At 37.3% G+C, this 22,231-nt stretch overlaps 1 protein-coding gene across 2 annotated transcripts in view; it reads right to left on the bottom strand.

Annotated features, from left to right (window-relative positions):
- THSD4 (thrombospondin, type I, domain containing 4) overlaps positions 1–22,231 on the bottom strand; it is a 305,910-nt gene that overhangs the window by 67,979 nt on the left and 215,700 nt on the right. For both annotated transcript variants that reach the window (XM_010571751.1, XM_010571752.1), the window contains one exon: positions 2,739–2,943. In XM_010571751.1, the coding sequence (XP_010570053.1) occupies positions 2,739–2,943 (205 nt within the window). The remainder of the gene's footprint in view (positions 1–2,738; positions 2,944–22,231) is intronic.

Raw genomic sequence — 22,231 nt, 5'->3', positions numbered from 1 at the left:
AAAACACACTTTCCTGATTGCTTAGCTGCTTCGTACTTTTGAAAAAGCAGTGAAAAGGTGTGGAGCTTTATAAAAATTGTTTAATGAAACCACATGAACTCAAGACAGTCTCCTGAACACAGATAAGCAGGATAACTCTGACTCCCAGAAACATCTGCTGTCATCTTCTCAAAGAATTTTAGTGACCTTGAGCTGAGTTATGATTTTGCATTGAAGAAACCATAAAATGTGCAAAGTCAAAGGAAAACCAAAAGCAACTAACTTACACTCGTTGCAACAAGAAGAATGTTGCTTACAAGCAGCCCTGATGCCTACAGCTGGACTATGACAGAACAGGGACCTGAAACTTCAGTTTTGCAAAGCACTCAACTACATGCTTAAAGGAATGGCTGCTGGGTTGTTTTTCTTGTTGCTGCTGCGGCATAAGGATGAGTTTAAGATTTTTTTTTTTTTAAAGTTCTTAAGTTTTAAAGACTTCTGCTTATTACCATAAATACAGAGAAACCAGTAAATACCAGATCTGAGTTTTGAAGCTTACCAGCTCTACCAGTGTTATGTGCTCTATAAAAATGTGCACGTCTAAATTTTGAATGCTGTTTTATCAGTGAGAAATTTGTGACCATCAATATACCAAAACCCAACATCCCAATTACCATTTCACTTGTCCAATAAATTGCTTGACAAATCTTTCTCTATTTCCATTTTTCTGATCTGTTAGAACATGTTCATTCCTGTCCTGGTGCAACTCACCTGCCTCAATAAACCAAGTTTATCATGTACTGGTGTAAGCAGAGAGGCTGGAGACCTTCTAGCTGGAACTACAGCCTCAAGAATTCCTAACAGGGGAGGGAGCTGGCAAATTTAGCAGACTAAATCCATACTAGCAGCTTTAAAATGAAACATATGAAATGGATTAAAAAAAAAAAAAAGAAAAAGAAAAGAAAAGAAAGAAAGAAAAGATGATAGCATAAACCAAGAGCTCAGGGGATAAGGAGTAGCATGGGAAAGAAAAACTTTGCCACTTTCCCATACATGCCAACAGCCTGGTTATTTTTAAGCAAAAAATGTTACTCTTTTTCTGTCCTGCCCATTCCAAAAATGTTCAAGTGGCTCAGGATATTTTAACATAGCTAAGGGAATTTTTCTGCCAGCTCTTTTCAGATGCTGGCATGTAAATCTGACAGAAAAATTACATTCAACTCCATGATTTTATATATTAGTAACGTGGCTACTTTCACTGTTCTGCCAAGTAAGTTGCTTTCTCACCCATTTTCTACCAAATGTACAAGTACCTATGGAAGCTCTTTAGATAGAATTATTCTTTTATATCATCATCAAACAATTTAGTATTGATGGATGCTATACGAACTGTTCACATCAAAAAATAAATCCTAGTGTATGTAAGTGTATATAATGTGTCAAAAATACATTTGGGTGAAACCAGGACAAATCAGAACTGATAAGATCACCCTATAAGAGGTCCAGAACATTTGGTTTCCTTGGACTGTGGGTAGCTCGTAATATTTCTTCACTTTTCAAGAATCACTTTTTTGGTAAAATTATGGAGTTCGCATTACAGTTCAGACTGTTCCCCATAATAAACTCCCATCTACAGGCAAATGTTTCTGTAGAAGTAGTTACAGCTCCAGCAGGAATTAAGGAGAAGAAAGCGGAAAAGACGAAAGAAGCAATTCAATAATGAGCACTTTCCTTTCTTGTACTTAAGCAGTAGCTGAGATGCTTACCAGCCAGAAGTGAGATAAAGTAGCTGTCAAACAGGAGTACTGGGATTTGAAACTTCCAGGAACATCCAGATAGTTCTAGTAATAATGACACCAAGCTAGCAAGAAAGGCCTCGTGTAGCTCCATTTCTATTATTTGCTATGGCAATGTTTAAGACAGATCTAAGGATGGACTGACAGGTGAAGAGAAATTAAGGGGGGAGGGGCAGTTTTTACAAATCTTAACCAACTCTTCTCTCTCCAATCAGAATTGGCTCCAAAAAGAGAAGCACAAATGTAGGCAAACTAAGGGCTTTGTAACCTGAGAACATGAGAGGTTACAACAAGGAATGGCACAGTTCATAAATGCACACAGGACAGACATAGATCTGCAGATAATCTCCAATTTGCAGCATACTAGACAGATCTAGAAATACACCACAAGATGCTATGATTCCAGAATCCTCTATGGTTTTGAATTAAGGACCTGCTTCAGAATAAACAATTGTACAAAAGACCTTGCATTCTGTGGATACCACCTCAGTATCACATTACATTATCTCAATACAATCTTGAGATACTTTCACTTTAAAAGAACTGAATTTTTAGGCAATCAGGAGATGCTCTTTTCTCCTCAAGCAGTCTCAATACGCTTTACATAAATGAGCATGCTGCTTGGCTGGATTCTTGACCACTCAGAGAAGGTTAATGATGTGGGAAGCGTAATCACCACAGCGGAACCAAATAATAGGAAACACCAAAGCCAAATCAGACGGACAGGGAAATAGATGGGAACAGGTCTACAGTGTTTGTCATGCGGGATCAAGCGAGAATTATAAACTGCCAGTTAGTTCTGATCAAAACATCTGTTTAATGATTCCTCCCCCACCCCCCACGCCCTTCTCCTCTCTTGTTCTTGACATCTATTTCACACTGCTTAGAAGGCCTTTCCTGGCATAACCTCCACCCATTGCACTAGCACACAAAGAATGCTTTATTCACTGAGATGCAACTTACCCAAATAGTTGTTGCTCTTTGACATCTCAGTAATGTTGATTTTAGTAGCTCCTTCAGGAATTTCCACTATCTTGTGGTAGCCAAGATTTGTTAGCGTGTGTTTGAAAACTCCAGACACAACCTTGCAAGCAGTGTTGTCCCCTCCACATATTCCACACTTGTCAATCACCTTGTCTGAACCCAGATAGTCGTCACAGCCAATGCTCTGCAAAATAAAGTAAGATTTCTTTTTCCAAGATGTTGTAACTGCAGACTTCAGACAGAACAACCGAGGACAGTATGACTTTCAGAGAACATCCAATCCTGAAAAGATTTTGTGAATTAGCATTTCAGCAATTTCTTCCCTTGTTCTTTTGTATGCAAAAAGGCAATAAAAAACAGAGGGCTCACAGACTTGGGGATTTCAAGTTAGCTGACAGGTTTTTACAGCCTACTACTAAAAATACCAGAACCCACTAAAGAACACTAATGCTTTCATCATTGCTGATTACACCCTCCTCAGCTGAAAGAATCTCTTAACAACATAGTTCCTGTAGCTGCTAGTCAGAAAAGAGATGAAGAGCTATGATTTTGTTATGATCCAAGACGGGCTTTTTACTAAAGCAGAACTAGTTTATATATAAAGTGTCGTCTTAATCTCCTCTAAAATTGAGCACTGAGCCTATTCTCACCAAAAGAGGTTTCTAAAAAGTCTTTATACTGTGTCTAGACAGTTATAGAAGTGATCCTCCTGTTCACTGAGTAGGAAATCTTCAACCCACTCAGTAACACCCACTTGGACAAGGTAGTTTAAAAAAAATTTAAATAATTTAAAACAATGTAAATTAAAGGGCAGGAAAAAATGTTACAGATTTGACACAAGCCAGAAAAAAAATCTTTCCAACTTACTGCACTTTAAAAGTGCACATATGGTAGAGATGATCTCCTCTTTTACAGAAACATTTCTGTTCATTGATCTTGCTGGTTTGTATTTACAGACTTTAAATAACATTTAGGATAAATACTTACCATCTACCTAAATGATTAACTGGCACATGCGAAAAAGAACTTCTCATTCAGGTAAGAATGAAATATTACATGAGACAGTAGAACAGAAGCCTATCACATAATTTATGAAATGTAGTAATTCGATGGAAAACGTTCAAAATAAATGACAGAGTATTGTTCTATTATTTCAAATAGTAAAAAATACTTGTAAATTCTTGCAAAATTCTTGATGAAAAAATGGTTTATTATTGTTTTACGGTCTTTCCTGGAAGCAAACATCCAAGTAAGAGGGGGAAAAAAAAGAATTTTTTGATACCACCAACTTACAACATAGGGAGTATCTTGAGCCTTGGCATCACTGTATTTCTTTCCTATTCCCAATATTAACACTTGGCCCTTGCTGTGAAAAATGTTCTAAACTGCAAGCCAGAGTCTGCTTAGTTCCAATATAAATATTTAACACCCAACATGTTTTTTATGACTATCCAAGAAACACAGATAAAACCATCTAACTCATCATTGCCAGGATCACATTGAGCTTGACAATGATATCTGTTTGTAGTCATGAAGCAAGACAATGAAGAAGATTCCCGAGCACTTAGTGTTTCATGGTGGGATAACCTGGTAACTAAAAATCTGTTCCATCCTATCAAATCTAGTGTGAGCAGATTGTTGCATGATTTCAAAGATATTTTGGATTCAAATATAAATATCTGGTTTAACATCTTGCATTTGCATTGCTTTGGGGAAATCTTAAAATCATGTACGAGCTCAATTTTTGTGTTTTGCCTCAAAATGCATTTTATTACTAACAATGTAATGCATTTGCTTAAACATAGGAATTACAAGTGTCTATACCAAACCATACAATATGATTTCAGACCTGCTAAAACAATCTGAAAAATGTGAGTGATCTAAATTTAAGACAGCTGTGCCCCATGACTGATTAATCTCTGTACTAGTCCTCCTTGAAGGATATGTTGCTGAGAGTATTTACACTTTCTCTACTGTCTATTTTTTGGAGGGAAATTTATTGGTACTTAGCATCAGCCTATGTTATATAGTGACTTCCAGGAAATTTCCACTGCCAGCAAGTTGTTTTATGGAAGGAATTCTTTCAAGTATGAGGTGTTATACAACATGAATTGCTAGCGTAAATGTTTAATGATGTTCTCTACCACTACTGAGTCCCACACAGGTTAATACAAGTTTCTTACTCTTAGCAAATAAAAGAGAATAGAGAAAAGTGTGTTTCATTCCTTGAGACCGTAACGCAGAACTACTGTGGGTCAGTCTGAATGGAACTACTTTTCACAGAAGCACCAAAACCAATCAGTAAAAATGGGATTCCTTTGGAGGGAATAAGTACCAAACCTGTTTTAAACTCACATGTCATTCTTGGTCAAATGTTGACTGACATACAGAACAGCTGTCAATCTTTGGCTGTACTATTTGGAATTCTTCCCATATAGGGTAAAAGGAGCCTGTGTCACAAAAAGTGCCTGTAATGTTTAAATGCTCTTTCAAATAAATGACTGAGAAAGATACAAAGAATGAATTACTGGAGACAAGGAGCTAATAATCTGAAACCAGCAACTGACAATGAGGAAAAAACCACAGAACCACAAGTATATAAATAAGATTGTCCTGGTTTCGGCTGGGATAGAGTTAATTGTCTTCACAGTAGCTGGTACAGTGTTATGTTTTGGGTTTGGTATGAGAAGAATGTTGATAACACTGATGTTTTCGGTTGTTGCTAAGTAGTGTTTAGACTAAGTCAAGGGTTTTTCAGCTTCTCGTGCCCAGCCAGCGAGAAGGCTGGAGGGGCACAAGAAGTTGGGAGGCGACACGGCCAGGGCAGCTGACCCAAAGTGGCCAAAGGGGTCTTCCATACCATGTGACGTCATGTCCAGTATATAAACTGGGGGGATTGGGGGTGGGGGGAACTGCCACTTGTGGACTAACTGGGCATCGGTTGGCAGGTGGTGAGCAATTGCACTGTGCATCACTTGTATATTCCAATCCTTTTATTATTATTATTGTAATTTTATTTTTGTTATCATTATCATTACTAGTTTCTTCTTTTCTGTTCTATTGAACTGTTCTTTTCTCAGCCCACGAGTTTTACTTTTTATTTCCTGATTGTCTCCCCCATCCCACTGGGTGAGGGGGAGTGAGTGAGCAGCTGCGTGGTGCTTAGTTGCTGGCTGGGGTTAAAACATGACAAAGATAAACAATAAGATAATAAATAAATAACACAAGATAAATAAGATAATAAATAAATTATATATATTACACAGAGTGCACTCATATATGTATTTTACATACCAATAGAACAGGTATTTAGCAACAAATTACAATTTTACGACGAAAAGTTAAAAATCTTTACTAATGCGTCTACTGAGGCTTCCATGGAAATGATGTGCTTTAAAGATGAATATTGCATAGGTTTCAGAAGAAGAGGGCAGTTATAACTAATACACTCTAGAAAACCTTGACATTTGCTTAATACAGTTTAGGCAAGCATATAAAAATGGCTGTGCACTCTCTAATATTTCCAGATCCAGCAAGGATATCATATAGCAAGGCTGTGTCCCACATTTTCTATGGGAATCTCCTTCTAACTGTATAAAGCATAGATTTCTAGCACTGACGGGCCATGACATATTGGATCAGACACCTGTTACTCGTCCAGGACTCAATACTTAGGATGTCCTGGGCCTTCGTCCAAAGTAATTTTGGGAAGATGAAACAAACACCTTTCTGACAAGCTGATTCTTTTTTCTCTCTGCTTTTAAACAGCTGCTTGAAGCTGTGCAGATATTTGGAATGGTCGTCATCCTTGTAGTACTAGGCTGGTAAACAGAATTCTAACTTCTCTCAGGATGCGGTATTCATTACATTTGAACACATGTATACACAGCAAACATACATCCCCTTACCACATTGCTTAATACACTTTGATACATCAGCAAGAAAAAATGATGTCAAGGAAAGAAGTGATGCAAACTGGAATCCACTGTGAGTGTTCCTTCCAATATTTGCTGTTGGAACATGAATAAGTCTTAACTATGTCAATAGATATGAAGATCAGAAGTTTTGCTAGATAAGCAGATAGGTCTGATATCTCAGATAGCCTCCTTGTACAGCTCTGGCAGGTTGACATGTAAAGTGGGTGCCAAATACATTAACACCCAACTTAACAGCCCAGTACATTCTCACAATGGTGAAAGAAGGCTTTGGTCAATGAAGAATTCACAGTTGTTTTTCATCATGTAATACACATTTAAGGAAATAGGTTTGTGAATATGAGATGAATTAGAAGACAAAGGTAAATGTATTCTGCCCACCAAAAGGATTTTGGACAGGACTACTGCAAGCTGCTCCTTGGCTATCAATATGAGGAGGTCTAGGACACACCTGTCCCTTAAAACATTTTCTTGCAAAGTGTTGTTTCTTAGAAGAGGTACTTTTGACTTGCACTACCTATGCATCTTCTATATCACTCAACTATTTTTACAAAGTAGTTCAAGAAACTCTTCTAAGTTACAAGTTAGCATGAAAGACACTCTTCAAGAATTACAGCCAACTGTATGCCAAAATTAAATAAAAACTCTTGAGAGAAACAAGGGACAATCTGGATGAAATATTCAGTGGTGGACTTAATAGGGGTTTAGGACTATGTATACAACAGAATGGGGCTGGTGCCAGGCATCTGAAAACATGAAGTGCTGATCCTTGAAATGGAAAACAGATGTTACAATTCCAGTACTAAATGATTCTATTAAAAATCACAATCTATGTGGTAGAGTGGCATAAATAATACAACATGACAATAACCTGCCTCTGTTGCTTTAGCTGCACTGTATTATCAGGTAGAAAAGCCACAGTTATGAGTTGTAATATATTAACACCATTAACTTCAAAAAGTAGTTAAATTGACCGATAGTTAGCCAAAAGCTTTAATATGTAACTAATTTGGAGTCTGGGCATCCATGGAGCTACAAAGCAAAAGAATAAAATGTTTACCAGAAGTCATACTTAAGTATAAGTAAAAAACTCTAAGAAAAGGGTCAGGGACAGTTATGGATATACCACAGCTGATCCAGCTGCTAAAGAAATGTTAGGTAGGGTAATGTGAGAAGAGTAATCAGACAAGGTGCATGGTCTAAAACACCATTCAAGAAGCTACGTGGGTAGCAGAAGAATACCTGGCTACTGATGGGAGACCTGTTTAACACCATATATTATCAATAAATCCTAGTTCTACAAATTGCTGAGGCTACTGCTAATTAAGTTTTATATGCTACGTCCTATGAAACAGAGCTTCATGGGAGCCATCATATCTGCTGATCTGCTTGAGCAATACAACATCTCCCCGAACTTGGTATCACTGATTTAGCCACCAAGAAACATGTACTCTTTCATCTGCTCTGTGGAATAAATAGAAGTATTGAGATTAATGATTAGCATTGTGGGTGATTTCTGGGGGTAACTACAAGATATGATGCCTTTACTTTTAAGTTACTGTTTCTCCTCTCCATGTTCTAAAAAACTTGGTACATAAGTCTTACAGGGTGGTATAATGTAACAGTATCAGAACTAGTCACACCTCCTTTCTCAAACTTCTGGTCATCCTTCTGAAGTAGTTCAACATCCTTTGACAGTGAATCCAACAAAAATAATGAAATAACAAGACAATTAAAACTAGCTTTGCTAGCTGATAATATCTTTTCAGTATTCTAATTTGCAGTTAAAATATTTACTTGTTTTCCCTTCTATAAAGTGTCAAACTATTAAAAACTGTATTTTGAATATATTAGAATTTAAGCTGTTTAATACCACGTAATTTCTACAGAGAAGCAGGATTACATGAATTATTAAATATTATAGTGACAGAAAATATTTCCTAAAAATTACTGGATCTAATGCTAAGGATTAATTATTTGCTGCATTTAAGGAACAAGAAAAATAAGATCCTCCAAATCTCACATCAGGTGTTTTGAGTCTCTTTGCCTTGTAAGTATCCAGGCACCTGAGCAGCAACTAGTAAAAATACTCTGTGGTTTACATTAGAAGAATACTACATCAGGGTAAGAAAATCTGCATGTTCACACAAAACTGCCAAAGCAAATGGGTAATCCATGAAGCATTATCAACACATGGAATGATTAACTTTAGCACACAAATCCTGTCACATTATTTTGTGTGGAAAATAGAAAGACAGATCTAAAAGAAAAAAGACATCCTGTAAGTGTGTCTAGATGCTTCTCTGTTTGTATTTAGCTCTCATTTGCTGCTACCTAGTTTCATTTGTACTCTTAGTGGCTATAAAATGGAACAGATTATTCTTAATAATACATTATTTAAATCTGAAAAGAGATACAAAATGGTGATTGTGTGGCATACAGAGAAATGAGACTCAAATGTGAACAGAGTAAGAACTATTCTTATGCAGTCTGCCACCTAAGACAGGGAATACATAGTCGTTAGATGTATGTATTAAGGGCAAGCAAGACATCGCACAGATTATTCAGTTTACCCACAAGGTAAAATACTCTACAGACACTTTTCATAGGCACCTTACAAGGACTTTAAATTAACAAGCAAGGATTAAAATCCAACACAGGATACATGACTCCAGAGAAATTCAACACAGAGGGCACATATTATTTCTTGCAGTCACTGTTAGGAAAAAGTAGACTGCCCACATCCTTAAACTTTTAACAAAGACCATTTGATAAAATATTTTGAAATTCTATCAGATAGAGGTTTGAGAGTTTTGATGTAGGAAAACTAGCTGATAAGTCGTAAAGCTAGTACCACCATATACATCATCTAGCTAGCATTATCAAATATGTCACCCTTACACTAATGTTATTTTCTTCTTGCCTTTTTTTTTTCCTGGAATATCTATGAAATGGTCTGAAAAGAATAAATATTGAGGCAGTAACACTACAATTCAAACTCCCCATGGAACTACTCTTGTCAGGCTTCATTTAAAACAAGCCATCTTCAGAATTAATTCAGAATGATATGAACTTTTGACGAGAAGATATTTACTAGGACTGATTAAGGATTTTGCAAAATGTATATTTAGCTTCCCATTGACATTCAGAGAAGGAAGACAGGGTGAATCAGTTCTAACTATATACCTCTTTTAATTAGGTATCACAGACTGATCCAAATGTCAGGAGTCTGGCATTTCCAGCATTCATATTGTAAATCTGCATATATTGTACTATAAAGGAACATCACTTTAAAGCAAGCCAAGATAAAGCAGAATTAATGATAGACTGGTACTGAAATCATTATTTTGAACTTCTGCCATTGTATGATGCAGAAAAAAACAAACAAGGAGGAAAAAAAATGCTTTAAAACTGACCTGTAAATAGGTAATAACTTCAAAGTTATGTGGTAGATGACTCAAACATCACCTTCTGAGCACATAGCTATTATTTTGCTTTTTGTGCTTCTCAGGTCCATGAGTTGAATCATTTTTTAAAAAAACAGTGGGGGTTTTTCCAGGTATCTTGTTACTTCTGTAGCTTACTGTGTTTTCTTATAATTGCACCTAAGTAATCCATTCCAAGGATGCACACTAGTAACTTTGAATAAAGCACCATCACAACAACAAAAAAGCAACAGTCACTGTGCTCTTCATCCATATAAGCAACAAATGGTAATACATAATGTGTGTGTGTGTGTCTACACAGCTATACATCTGCCCTGAAATGACCCTTATTCTGTCATATCTGCACTACAAGCTATATAGCCTGGTTTCTTTCCTTCCTAAAAGGAGGAATTGACCCATAATAGATCAGCAGTGATACATGTGATGGACTAATTCTGCAGTAGCAGCTTATTGAGCAGTCATTATTGGTTGTTATTGTTGAGGAGATTCTGCCCTACAAACAGCATGGGAACAGTAAATCCAACACAAGTTCAGTATCTGAGATAAGATTTTCAATTCTCCCACTTCTCTTCCCTTCTAGAAATTACTATTTTCCTTTCATTCTCCTAGATGGTCTATAGGATTATTTTCACTAGTACAGAACAAGAAACATGGAGTACCTTATAGCTCTTGGTCTACTGTTATTATATTCTGTCAAACAAAGCATTTAGAGAGTAGACTATACACTGTAACATAAAAATTTCCCAACAGAATCATGCTACTAATCAGTACTGCACTATCTTCTTTGGTTCTGTTGGCTGCGTGGCACTATACAACAACAATTTAGTGCTTCACTTGCCACTAGCTTAATTTAGAATCTGTCAGTTTAATTTAGAATTTGTCAGAGAAACTGAAGTTCCAGTGATCCATAGCAAAGTCAGTGGAAAACTGACTCTTCTGAGTTGTCCTCTCCTGGTTTTCCTCTTCAGCAAGACTGCCAAGGTTCCCAGACACATGCCTAACTGAAGTCCATAGAAGAAAACGTTTCTACACTTACCTAATCCCTCCTTCCAAAATAAATGAAATAAACTATGGCAGCTCTGAGAACAATAAAGGAGAAAAATAATTGTAAAAAGAGGGGGAACATTACAAATGTTTTTAAAGTTAGTTTCATCTGGCTTTTCCCTAAACTCTAAAAATTTTCCTGAACATATTTATTCAGGTCTACCAAAAAAAATGCTCATTCAAGCACAAAGAAATCATTCCCAAAATCTATGATCACGCTACAGCTGAAAGTCAGGAAAGATGTCATAATAAGCTAGAAATACAGCAAAAATTTAACAGAAAAAAGGAAAAAGCTAAGATTCTTAACAGATGAATAAAGGGAATATTAGAGCCACTTTGGGTAAAGTTGAAAGGTGATAAAAGCATGTAAACAAGACAATTCTTCCATAATTTTTGGTCTTTTCTACCAAATGCTGGAACCTTATCTTTTTAACTAACTCCTGCTCTACATTGTTCATGGTTCTGCTGTTAAGAAATTATCTTTGACCTTCTTTTATCCCCATTTTAATAAACTGCTTCCTATATTCTAGCCAAATTTCTAAGGTAGACTGAGCTTTTCTTGCCATGTCAGGTGTCTTCTCCAGATACAGTCTGATGGTTTTACTTCCCAAACCTTTCAAACAGAAACGGGAAGCCATTATCTTAATAATTCAACCAGTAATGAAATGGACACAGTTGAACTCACACATTAGAAATTGAGTATTGCCCCCAGGACATTTATGTGAGGTAACCATTTGTACAATATGTAAAACAGCTTCCCAATAGCTGAGATGCTAACTTAAAGACTTCTTCACTGACCAGGAATGTAACTTTATTTTTACAAAAACAATGCTACTGTATATTTTTGTAACAGTTTCATTAAAAAAAACAACTTATCTATAAGAGAAATCAGCTTCTGTTTTGTGACAACATACAAAGCACTTCATCAGCAAGCCAAGGAAGAGATTTGATGTCCTGGAATTTTCATACTGATTATGGCATAAGTATAGCCTGGAGATAAGTAGGAATTTGTGGCTGCATGTGCACAAGCAGTTGGAATGGTTGGCAGCTAAACAGCACACAGACAAACCACATGGTATTTACTCCTAGAATACAGGCTTGAATTTAGATTGGCTAGAGGGGAAGCTCCAGATCCTCAAGGGACACTTTTAAGATAAGCAACAGATACTTAATATACCTTGTATCTGATAGCACTATCTTTAAGTTACTAAAAAGCAGAAAAGTAACTAGAAATAATTAGAACCTCTGTATTCCTCAGAATAAAATTTGGGTTTGTGCAGAGGACAGAAATGCCTGAGTCAGGGCTTGCTCTGACAAAGACATCATTGTACCTAGGCATTAGAGACAAGGCATTCCCCAAAACCCTGTAAAAACAGGGCATAGCTGACCCACCCAGCACCATGAGATGTCACAACACCATGTCCCACAGCAGAATACAGCTACCAGAAACACAGGAAACGCCAGGATGGCCAACAAAGAAAACCCTACAAGCCACACATATGGATGGAGACTATTAAGCCACCCTCCAAACACCACAGTCCATCACTCACAACAAAGTCCCAACCAACACAGGGACGATGATTGAGCTATTCAAGAGCCACAAAGTACTCACCCGTGGACATAGTCAGGAGAAGGGGTAAATAAGCAGCCACCTTTTCAGATTGTTTTTAAATCTGGAAAGATAAGATTGCTACAACAACCTGCAGTCACACTGGAGGTGTGTGGGAGAACCCCAAACTCCTTCCAGACATTAAGTCCCAGACCATGCCTCCATTATACCACTATTTTCACTTGGTTTCCTGTATCCAAACTTCAAGCTGCTATTGACATGTCACTCCAAGAAAATTGTTGTACAAGTAGAACCAAGTTAGAAACTCTGTTGATGCAGAAACCAGGAAAAAAAGCCTAATTTTCCCTAGCACTATAGGGCCAACACAGCTATGGGAACATGAGAGTAATTTCTTTCTGGTTTGTGCATCAACTGAATTATTAACTAGACTCCAATTGTAAAACACTGATCTGTAGGAATGACACTTCAATAGCAGCTTAACTACATTTCTAATGCTCTTCTCATAACTTGTATTTTCTGCTTCCACAAACATACAATGAACAATATAAATTTCTCTATTATAACTTACAGAAAAGACATTGACAAATACTTTCTAGGAAGCTCTCCTTGCAGTATTTAAAGCTCAGAATACAGTATATAGATTTCAACTAAGTTCACTGAAATCTGTAGGAATCTTTGAAGCTGAAAGAGTCCTTAGGAGGAACAGTCATCTAACACCTATAGAGCTTCTCCTCTCAGTGCTTTCTTGATCCTGAGAATGTATCATTACATGCTTCCAGTATTATTCTGCCAATTTTTATGCTATAAGCAACATCTTGTTTCTCACTGCATCAGGGAAGGGGGGGGGACAGCATTCATTCAATCTCAGCTATTCCTTTCTTCTACCATTATCACCTCCCTCCTGTTGCTGCTCATTGATATACTACTTACATTCTTGAAAGCACAAACGACTCAACAGTGTTTTTTTCTTTTCTTTCGGCTGCTAACGTACGCTTCATTTCAAATGGATACAGAATACAGGCTGATCTAGTTACCACAGCTTTGTACTGGTTTTGAACATGTACATAGTCATTTGTGTTTACAGAAAATACTCAAATCCCACCATTCAAATTGACTGCAAATGGTTAGAGAGATGGCTGAAGCAAAGGGGAGGAAGACAAAGGCGAAAAACGTAAAAGAGAGCCCAGACACAGGCTAACTAAACTGCAGTTTCTTCTTTGTGAATGTAATTCTCCCAATATTTGCTCAACTTAATGTACTGGTGAAGCAAATGCTGTTGGGTGTTTTTTGGATTTGTTTTATTTTAATTTCTCACCTTAAATGCTTGAGCAGATCATTGGAACCATTTAAAAGTAATTTACTCTTCCTAAACATACTATTTGTTTCCTTTGTGCATTTTGTTCAAGGCCTTTATTGTCTTGTTAAATCTTCACTTCCATTTCCAGTTAACAGCATTTTGGTATTACTTAGAGGTGCTGTAATTTTTTTAAACAGACATTATTTGGAAAGCCCACAATAGAGGAAATTAAAATGACTGAATTCAGCAACTGTACTTCGTAATGTTCACTATTCCATGACTCTAAGAACATACACTGCAAAGCTTTTATTGCATTGCCGTGACTGAATTTTATTTATTGGCTTTGGGAAATAGAAGCTTTTCCGTTCTCTCACACCTATAAGCAAATTCTGAGCACCAAGGTTAGTTCATTTAAACAGAGAGCTCTGCTTTACATATAAGCTCAACACTGAAATGTTGTCATGCAGTATCAAAGCCTGAAATTCCACCTCTCTACCTGATGCAAGAGAGCCCTAGGCATTTTGAGGCACTCATTTGTTGGCAGTCAGACTGTCATTCAGAATTTAAAAGCCTTTGGGCAGGAGCATGACAGAAGAAAGAGCTCTTAAGAGAAAAAAGCATATACAGGTAACACAGTATGAACTGCTGACAGTTAAAAAGTACATGTGCTGCTTCATGACATTGCATGAATTATTGTTATTGAGCCACTTTCATACAAGGACATTTGGGGTTACAACATAAAGAGCTAGTCTCTTTACCAGACATCTGGGATTTCACTCTTATGGCATTCTATTCATGTTTTACTCAGGACAAGTTGCCAGAAAACACAAGTCTGCTCCGTTATACATTTAGAAAGTACTCTGCCCTCCACTTTTACAGGAATTCCTTGCTTTTCCTCCTCAGTCCTTAAATGGATTCTTCTTTCTCCTTCCCATTCAAAAACCATGCATGGCTGAAGTCAATCACAGCATAAAGCTGCTCAGCTTTAAATGCTGGTGTTTTATTTTCTTACGGCAGTCAGTTGCGCTCAGTGTCCAACTCTCCTTCCTTTGAATATTCCAGACCTCCTCATTCTGTAACATCTAGTGGATGCTGGACTATTTTTTCTTTTTTTTTTTTAGCTCTCTTGTAGTCCAATTGTTCTAAAAGATGGTTCATTACCTTCATATAAAATGTCTCACTCAGTGACCATGGTCTAGACACACTCAGCTGAGTGAATGCAGCAGGTTCTTGAGCCAAGGATATGCAGGGAGCTTTGAAAGGATCAGTAAGAATGTTTTCTTCTGAATCTTTTCTAATCCTGCCCCCCCCATAGTTAATAAGCAAAGTATATGTGCAGCAAGTAGTCAATATTCCAAAATTTGTCCAACAATATGTACTTCATGCATATTTGTATTACATTAGTTACTCTTGATCCAAACCCCACTGAATCAGTGGAAAGGCTCCCTTCAAAATCAGTGGGAGTTGGGCCTAGGAATTAGCTCTAGTCTCCAGTGAAATGCCACCTACAAAAGATAAAAGAGGAAGTATAATTTACTTGGAATAGCTTACTGAAATCACAATTTACTTCATGGCCCTTTGTAAGTATGGAGGATTTTCAGCTTCAAGATGTGGGGTTCATTGTACCACAAATGCAGCACGATTAATGGCTTTTCAGAACCCTTTCACCTCAGACGATAACTTAGGAGGTCTCCATGGGGACTCTTTGTCTGTATCTAGTCTTATAAAGGTCTTGAACTCTGAAGGAATATAATGTTGTTCATATTCTCATTTGGTTTATGATTCTACTGTTTAGTCCCCAAATTTCACCTTAAGTTAAACAACCCTCAAGCCCACCAGGACAAGTACAAAAAGCTAGATGATACAAAGAAAAAAAATTTTAATGCTATCACCGATAGTCTTTTATACTCGGTGGCTGCTTCACAGATACCTTAATCTCTTTCACACTTTTGCCACTGGAAATGATCATTGCTGTTGTAGCCAGAACCAGAAGATTTGTTTTATCAATCCCAATTTACCTAACAGATTTACCCATCTCAATGTTAAATTCACACCTGCAAACACTGTTATTGACTTTTTAGCAAAGCATTTAGTATGTAAATATTATTGTCTATAATATAATAAACAATACTCTTTTTTCCTGTCTGTGACAGAGGCTTCAAGCTAAAGCTGTAAATATTTGCCTTTCTGGGAGTTCTCTTACACACTAGTTCCTTCATTAAGATCTTGCGTTCAAAGCTTTTAAGAACCATGCCAGTGTTGCTGTCTCAGAGGTTAGCTATGCTTTTCCCCAGTAAGTCTGAGAACCTTTCACATGTGTTTTTAGTGATAATATCTGTTCCCCTTTCTGTCATCTAGTCACAGAACTTGCTTGCAATTTCTGAAACAAAAGTTTGCACATAAGCTGCTGAGGCCAAACTGCATACTGAATCCTTTATTTGTTATTTACAACATTCTCTCTCACATAAACAGGACTGTAACTAATTCCAGGATTTATCTGAGGAGTCTCTAAGAACTGATACAAGATTTAAACTAATTTAGCAAACACTACACCCACCTTTAATAAAGTATGAAATCTGAACACAAGCTTTGCTGCTTCACTGATCTGTGATTCATCCATCAAATATCCATTTGGGTAAGACAACATCTAGGTGTACACATGTAATCCTGTTTAGCCTTTTGACAAAGAAACTTATGAGAAAGTCATTTTATTAGAGTTCTTTTGATTTGAAGACCTGTTTTGAATCAATTTCTTCTTCACCGATCCCACAAAAAGACAGCAAGTTTTGTTGGTCCCCAACGCAACATAGAAAATACTGATGTCATTTAACACACAGCCTGGAACACAACTGTGGAAGCTAAGGAAAACTGTCAATGAGAATGGGAAGAGCTGGGGAATCATGCCCATCACGGAGACTCAATTCCGCTGCAACTGAAAATGGGAAAATTGGGCAAATAATTAGGTTGAATAATGTCTTGGGAAAACATAAAAGACAACTCACCAGAGAAGCAGAAAGTGAAACTAGAATGTTTTTTGGCTCATTTCAGGTTTCCAGTTCTGGGCCTGAAGCTGCTTAGGTTCAGTCCCAGTTAAATCAACATCAGACTAATATAAGTTGGGTAACATGGTTTGATAAATCAGCCCACATTACGAAACATGAGAGAAATATAAGTATCACATGGTGAAAGCAGGTTTACAAAAAGGGACTTGGGCCAGGAAGGCAGATTGTGTTTAGGAAGCAGGAAAAAGAACCGATATGAGCACCTCTGAGATTTCAGTGCTGCAGCTGGTAGTCAGAGCAGGACTGGCTAGAAATTCTGGCATTGCACTCCCAAGGAAGGTGTCCAGAAACACTACAACCAGAGCTTGGCAGTTGCAGGATAGCCTGGTTTCCCAGGCTGTGAACTAGACAAAGCTGAGTTTTGTTTATTCCCTTCTTCAGATCTTGTGTCCCACTCTCGGGAGGTTAGCTGCCCAGGCTCAAGGCTAACTTTCATAATGCAGCCATCCAGCCTTGAACCACTGAGCTGAGATGCCTCCTGACCTCCTTTTTCCCAGGAGGTGCTTCTAAGGTCAGGGTCTTGCCACTGGTCTCTGAGCTATGCTGCAGGTACACCTGTGCATCTTGCACCACCCTGATTCTGATTCTGGTCCTGACCTGCTGACTTGATTTTCTGGCTTGATATAGGATCTAGCTCATCATTAGGGATTGGCCTTGACAGCCAGACTGTTGGCTGAGTTTAGCAACCATCAGCAGACCTGTCCTACTTGCTCTGGAACTGGGGACATACACCCGTTTTGGTAAGGCCACTGTCTGCCTGGTTTGCTGTGATTCTCAGCTCCAGGTTCACCTTCTCCTATGGATCAGAATGCCCTTGTTGTTCCTGACAGAGCAGACTGACCAAATTAGTATTTCTTTTTCCTCTGGCTGTTGAACTACCTCACTACTCCAAGTTCCAGTCAAAGGAAAAGAGATCCCCTGCTTGCTTACTGAATAGAAAAAAGAAACCCAAAATAAGAAAATGAATATTGCTCTAGACAAGCTAAAACTCTCTGAATCAAAACAAGTAGAAAATGCACAACTTCAATTTTTTTCCTGATCAGGGGAAGCTTGCACTGTGCAGTTGTTACCTACATTTTACTGTATGTCATGATGTAAGACTGCAACCAACAGTGATTCAAAACCTAGACAGTCTTGAAGCTCTTAGTAATGTGTAATAAGAAGAAAACAAATGTAGAATATATCGGTTCCTGCATGCTCCTACATTCTTTTTAAAGTTAAGGGGAAACAGTTTTTTCTTCTTAATCTTGGAATGTTAAACGAGTTGACAAAAAAATGATCCTTGAAAGGTTTTAAATTGCTAAACAAAAGGCTGTATTATTTAACACTACTGGGAACAAATGCTTGGTCCTCTCTCAAATAGGGTGGGGCTATCTGGTGACTATTAGAGGGAATCTGAAGAGAACCCAGAGCTTGAGTAGCTGAGAAAAAGGGAAACTTACTAATTAAAATACTTGGGTTTGTGCAATTTACAGTCCTTAGTAAAGTTCTATATATCATGTAATAAACTGCCATTCAAACCAGATCTGTGATCCACATAAGCTAGCATTCAGGATCTTAGAGTGACCAACAAAGTTGTTTCAGCAAGAACTGCAAAAATCATGTAGTAATCCACAGTAAGACTAGTAGAGTTTGGCATTATTCACAGCCAATGAAGCCAATGGTACTATGTTCTTTGACGTCAGAGATTTCTTACAGAATACTCATTAAGATTAAGAAGGTAAAGTCTCAGAATATCAATTAACAATACTGGAAAATACAATAAAACAAAATCCTCCAATCCCCAAAGAAAACATAACTAATTTCTGTCACAGAATTTGAAACTAAATTTTACTATTGTACCTCACCAATTTGTGTCCTATAATGAGATGCAAGATTAATAATGTTGTCCACAAGGTGGCACTTAGAATCCTTGTGAAATCAAAATGTAGAAGGTCCACACACACAAAAAGTTAATTTCTCACACCTAGACACAAAGTTTGTATTGCTCTTCTTTTCAAATTAGCCTCTACTACATGAGTAACAATTACTGCTATTTTATTATTGGTAATATGTTCTTAAAATTTATGAGTCAATCCAAAGATTTCTTTTGGTTTGGGAGGTATTTTAACCTGAAATAAAGTGTTATACAAAGCTGAAATGAAGGAAAAACTCTCCAACTGATTTTTCTTGCATCATCTGCTCGCCTTGTCTGGAGACCAGGTGGACTTCATTTATCAATCATTGATAAGTATTTTAATCTAAATCCTGCTGTCTTTCCTCAAAAGGAATCCTCTTTGACTTCAAAGTTGACATCAACTGGAAATTTGCCAAGTCACAGGAGTCAGCCTCTCCATGGGTTTGATAAGGCAGAATTATGTCAATTCCATGGTCTTCACAATCCAAAATTTACTAACAAATTAAAATGACTTCTGGTTTTAAGGGTATCAAACAGAAGTATATATTCTGTTTTTTTTCTACTTGCTTGTATTTTTGTGTATAATTAAATCACTCCCACTGAGTCTGTGGAAATGAGTAGATAAAGATCAAATTACAGAGCACCCGAGAAAATTTTATGTACACAAATCTTTGGGACCAGATGGGATACAACCAAAGGTGCCAGTGGAGTTGGATGACATCACAGTGAGTTCATGACGGTTGGTGGCAATGCCCAATGACTGGAAAAAGGAAATGCCACGTCCATCTTCATTACGAGCAAGAAGGAGGACCTGAGACTCAGTTGCACATTGGTCATCTTTCCTGGTTTCAGCTGGGATAGAGTTAACTTTCTTTCAAGTAGCTGGTATAGTATTATGTCTTGGATTCAGTATGAGAATGTTGATAACACACTGATGTTTTCTGTTGTTGCTAAGTAGTGTTTATGCTAAGTAGTGTTTATACTAAGTCAAGGGTTTTTCAGCTTCTCGTGCCCAGCCAGCAAGAAGGCTGGAGGGGCACAAGAAGTTGGGAGGGGACACAGCCAGGACAGCTGACCCAAAGTGGCCAAAGGGATATTCTGTATGATATGACATCATGCTCAGTATATAAACCAGGGGAAAGCTGGCTGGGGGCCACTGCCTCGGCTGGGCATCAGTCAGCAGGTGGTGAGCAATTGCATTGTGCATCACTTGTATATTCCAATCCTTTTATTATTATTGTAATTTTATTTTTGTTATCATTATCATTATTAGTTTCTTCTTTTCTGTTCTACTAAACTGTTCTTATCTCAACCCACCAGTTTTACTTTTTTTTCCCCCGATTGTCTCCCCCATCCCACTGGTTGGGGGGGGAGCGAGTGAGCGGCTGCGTGGTTCTTAGTTGCTGGCTGGGGTTAAGCCACAACATCACCCTAATCCCAGCCCTCAGAAAGACTGCAGAGCCAATCCTTCTGGAAGTCATTTCCAAGCACACAAATACAAGGCATTTACTTTAAGAATGTTTTTGAAGAGAAAGCATTAAAAGTTTCTGAATGTGTCAAAGATAAACCTTTCTCCTCTTCTTTTTCCTATTTTCCTTACCCAAGTCCCTCTTCTACCTTTGCCTCTTCCAAAAGAAGGAAAGTGAAAATACCACAAAATGATACAAAGAAACGTGAAACCACAAAAGAGGAATGATTATCAAAATAAAACAATACCAGTTTTCAACTGTTTCCACTGGACATCTTGTAAGATGATCTGGATCACTTCCTTTTCGTATTTTCCGTTCGAAGTTGCACCACCAACTAGCAATGGTTCTTTCTTTTCTCTTATTAATTCCATTTATATCTCTGTTAGTTTTACGAGACCCAGTCATTGTAGACCAAGCAGTAAACTTGATTAAAACTGGCTAGATGTAGACATCTATATTTATACCTTCAAGAATTAAGGTTTCATTTATGCACTACTATTAAAAGCCACACCATCTTTAAACTAAAACAAACATAAAGCAAATATGCTTTTATTCTTCCAATACCAGATTTCTTTTTCTAAAGAAAGCCTTGAGCATCTTTTTCAAAGTCAAATTTGTATCATGGACATGTCACAGAAATTAAAAAACTACTTTAAAACAATAAACTCAAAATTTTAAATGGTAAAAAAGGCCAAGGATATTTGGCAAGAATAGCTCATTGCTCATTTTCTCCAGATGAATATTTATGTCTAACAACTCCTAGCTCTTTTATAACCAAGCAACACTGTAAAAATAAAGTCAGGTTTTTTTTTTTTCCCTAAGTAATGGCTACGTAAGTATATAGCTGAGAAAGAAAATTATAAACTTAGAAGTATGTCCCTTTATACCACTAGTACTACTCTATTCACTCAGAACTGTACCCCACAGATGATCTATACCCCTCCCTTCATTTGCATGTGCAACTTAACATTAGTGTATTCTGTTTCTAATGGCTCAAATTCACAGCAAGTAGTGAATATAACTCCACATACCTCCAACACACACAAATTCAAAGAAGTAAATCAGAAAAATGAATGAGGAGCAATAAGGTTAGTTAATGAAAAAGCAAACCCAAACATTAGAATATATACTTGACACAGAGTTTCAAGCCCTGTTTGAGCAATTTGAATCTTCTAAGTTTCTCACTATTATGATGTGAGATGCACAATACTGAGGAGAGAATATTAAAAAACAATTTTGACATACAAATGACGATCATCTCAGATCAGGCACTTTAACCTAGGTAAAAACTGTAGGATAAAATTTAACATGAACATTAGTAAAATCAGATCTCAACAGAATTCTACACCAGAATGGGTAAAGTACTTAGCTACAACAAAATTGTGCAGCTCTATCTATGGGGCTCTATGGCAATGCATGTCACATGCATATGTGACACACTCCAGAAGATATTAGCTTATCCACAAAGTCATTTATGATATTGGACTGGAGGGGCTAAATAAGTCATTAAACACATGCGGTATTGCTTTAGTTTAGTGTTTATGTTCTAGGCTCCCCCTTCAGAACTTGTAAAAGGAAGCTTGGATAAAGAGGGCATCACAAGAGATACTGACTATGAAAGTCCCAAATTTACTAATTTCACTCAACTGGAACTCACAGAAGTGCCACACATGTAATCCTTTCCCTCTACACAGGAGGTACATTAGATTAGTAACAAGAAAGCATGTATTGCTTTGGCATCTGAAAGCTTTG

The sequence above is a fragment of the Haliaeetus leucocephalus genome, unplaced genomic scaffold (genome assembly GCF_000737465.1).
Source record: "Haliaeetus leucocephalus isolate CR32 unplaced genomic scaffold, Haliaeetus_leucocephalus-4.0 Scaffold339, whole genome shotgun sequence".
Taxonomy (NCBI): domain Eukaryota; kingdom Metazoa; phylum Chordata; class Aves; order Accipitriformes; family Accipitridae; genus Haliaeetus; species Haliaeetus leucocephalus.
Note: the sequence above shows the minus strand (reverse complement) of the source record. Positions and strands in the feature narration are given on the sequence as shown.